The sequence below is a fragment of the Delphinapterus leucas genome, chromosome X (genome assembly GCF_059928025.1).
Source record: "Delphinapterus leucas isolate spDelLeu-1000000601 "Yukka" chromosome X, BTC_Dleu_Yukka2, whole genome shotgun sequence".
In the NCBI taxonomy this organism is placed as follows: Eukaryota; Metazoa; Chordata; class Mammalia; order Artiodactyla; family Monodontidae; genus Delphinapterus; species Delphinapterus leucas.
In genome coordinates this window covers 108,565,695-108,568,428 of record NC_143150.1, presented here as the reverse complement: position 1 = coordinate 108,568,428, position 2,734 = coordinate 108,565,695, and the positions used below count along the sequence as shown (strand labels likewise).

At 34.4% G+C, this 2,734-nt stretch overlaps 1 protein-coding gene across 1 annotated transcript; it reads right to left on the bottom strand.

Moving 5' to 3' along the window:
* Window positions 1-1,598: 1,598 nt before the first annotated feature.
* LOC111169572 (UDP-N-acetylglucosamine transferase subunit ALG13) lies at window positions 1,599-2,427 on the bottom strand. The gene has a single exon (XM_089903886.1). It carries the CDS (start codon window positions 2,341-2,343, stop codon window positions 2,158-2,160), a length of 186 nt encoding a protein of 61 aa, XP_089760012.1. The 5' UTR covers window positions 2,344-2,427; the 3' UTR covers window positions 1,599-2,157.
* Between the last annotated feature and the right edge of the window lie 307 nt (window positions 2,428-2,734).

The window sequence follows — 2,734 nt, the reverse complement described above, 5'->3', positions numbered from 1 at the left end:
ACTGTAATCCATGATCCTTCACCATCCTAAATAATAAACTTCGCTTAACATTCATTACTGTTTCATTTCAAACTAGAAACAAATCAAACCTTACAGTCTTTGGCCCTGTTTGATCTGTGGCACCACGTTTTCATATGGCATGTTGTTCTGTCTCCTAATTTGGTTGATATGCTGACCTTACAGGAAAGACCTACCTAGCTATCTCTGGAGGGTCATCTCAGATTGTCCAAGATTAAAATGATGGATAATGTCCAATGCAGGTAAAGGTATGAGAATACCTGGACTTAAATACTTTAATTTGGCATCTTGCAAGATTTTCCTTAGTTATCACTACACTATAGATTCTTAGAGAGCAAGGATTATTTCTTGTTTTTCTGTAAACTCAGTTTACAGTACACTATCTTGGACTTAACTAGGTGTTCAAAAAGATATTGTCTTGGTGTGCCCTGAAGTTCACTAAGACACCATTCCACTCTTGACCAGGAAAGGGATCACATTTCTCCTCTGCTACTTCTAGGGCTTAAATAAACACCATCAAAATTAAAATGGACTAGAGTGGGGATACTCCATCCTCAGTCTCAGACACTCTTCATCACATCCTGAAATATTGAAATATCACTAGATTTACAGGCTCAGCTTATATTCTACCTGTGTTCATGAAACACTGCAGATTACCTTGCCCAAAACTGATCTTTCTTCAGTCTAAATTATTTTTACAGAACTTATCATTATCTACTTTGGATAATTTATATACTTCTTCTCTTCCTTACTGAATTATAGGATTATTCCCAACACTTAATAAAGACAGGAATCAGGTCTAATATATTACGAGACCTCCGAAGTACAAGCACACTATTTGCTAATATAATTTATTTGTTAGATGGAAAAATGAATGAATGAATGAACAAAAGAGGCATAGATTAGTCCAGACAAAAAGAGTCCAAAGCCTGAAAGATAAGATCTGTTATGTTTAATTTAAACCTATGCAACATTTTTTTTTTACCATTAGTAAGAATTTATTTTAATATTAGCCTAAGTAAAACACAATCAGGAAAATAAATCTACAGAAACATTATATAATGCATCCCAAGTAAAATGTTTAGAATATTCAACATTTTGGGATAATATAATTGAAAATAAATCTTTATAGTGAACGCTCTATTTTTATGGATGAATTATATCTAAACTTTCTACCAGAAAACTATCAATACTTATGGATAATCTAGTTTATTTTATAGGTCTTGAGACCACTTACCATAATCAGAATTTCATAAAGTAACTATTTTGAGTTATGTGAATTTTAAAACCATATATTTAGGCCATTATACACATCAGATCAATTATTCATTTGTAAAACTAATTTTATAAGGGCATAAATTCCTCTATGATACTACAGTAAATATTTCAATACCACTGTGAGAGGGGGGGTCCTTAAAAAATAACAGCAAGTCCTATTGGCACAAGTGCTTTTTGATTTACTCTTCCCAAACCAGTAAAGCTTTGACGTTGGGCAAGATTATTTTTGTCACTTTCTATATATATTTTATAGGAAAACAGTGAACACAACCACTCCACTCTACTACTATTATCTTCAGGATAATAGTAGTTTCTCAAAGTACAATAGATCAACTGACTTGATAGTTAATCTTTTTAAGGTAATTACTGAGCTTTTTATTTCACAGAACACAATCCATCATTTTTGTTGGTCTTTTTTTTTTAATTTGGTTCCTTGGATTATGAAGCTAAAGATTCTGACTCAAATTTTTTTTTTACAAGTTTGTTACTGTTTCATTTTTTACTCTAATATCAAATTAACTACATTTGAGGTTTCTGTCAAAGTTTTCATATTTAATTCATTTTTTTTCATGATTCCAAATCCATTTGGGTTCTAGGATAAAACGTGTGAATGCTCCCTACATATTTCTTTTACTAAAATATGAAGATTAGGGAAAAATCTAATAAATTTGTGAAATTGCATTTAGAATTTGGACCCAAATGCTAACATTCACACCATAAAATTTTCTATACATTCTACAGATGTAGGAGGCTTATTAATTCATATTATTCTACAAATATATACTCTATAGTTAATTTGATTTAACCACATTCCATAAATTGAATTTGAGGGGTGTTTTTAAAGTGTGGAGAGTTTAGTGTTTATTTTTGTAATCCAACAACTTTATCCAAAAATGCAGAAAATTTTTCTGGCTGGCCAGGAGGAAAGCATTTCAGTGTTGAAAAGTCCATTGACTGTAACAGCCCAGGAAGCATGCTGCAGGTACAGTAGAAGAGATGCCCATCTTTGTGTAGCTGCTTTGCCAATTCCAGCTGATGATTGTTCATCAACTTTTCATTTATAACCACTGTGAGCGGCTTTCTTTTTTCCAGACTCTCCAAACAGCTTCCTGCACCTGCGTGACTAATAACAAGATCTGCTTTCGGAAGGTCTTCTTTCAATGAATCCTTGTATCTGTAAACATCCAGAGTAAGTGACTCCGTACTGAGTGGTTCAGGTACCACCTTTCCTCTACCTATTTGTAGGACAAGTTGGTTGTAACGGAGGCTCTAGATTATCACGTCGTGAAAGAAATGGCCCCGCAAGAACTAGGACACCACGCAAAGACTCTGAAAAAGGTGTCGCAAACTAGGGAGGGAGAGCAAGGAACAGGGTCTGTCGTGGCCCACAGCTGGGGTTGCGCGAACCACGAGCCCTGAGAAGGCGCGCTCGGGGGAC

What these genes read in the sequence shown, in the direction of transcription:
- LOC111169572 (XM_089903886.1), bottom strand. Translation starts at nt 2,343, where the DNA reads ATGAACAATCATCAGCTGGAATTGGCAAAGCAGCTACACAAAGATGGG.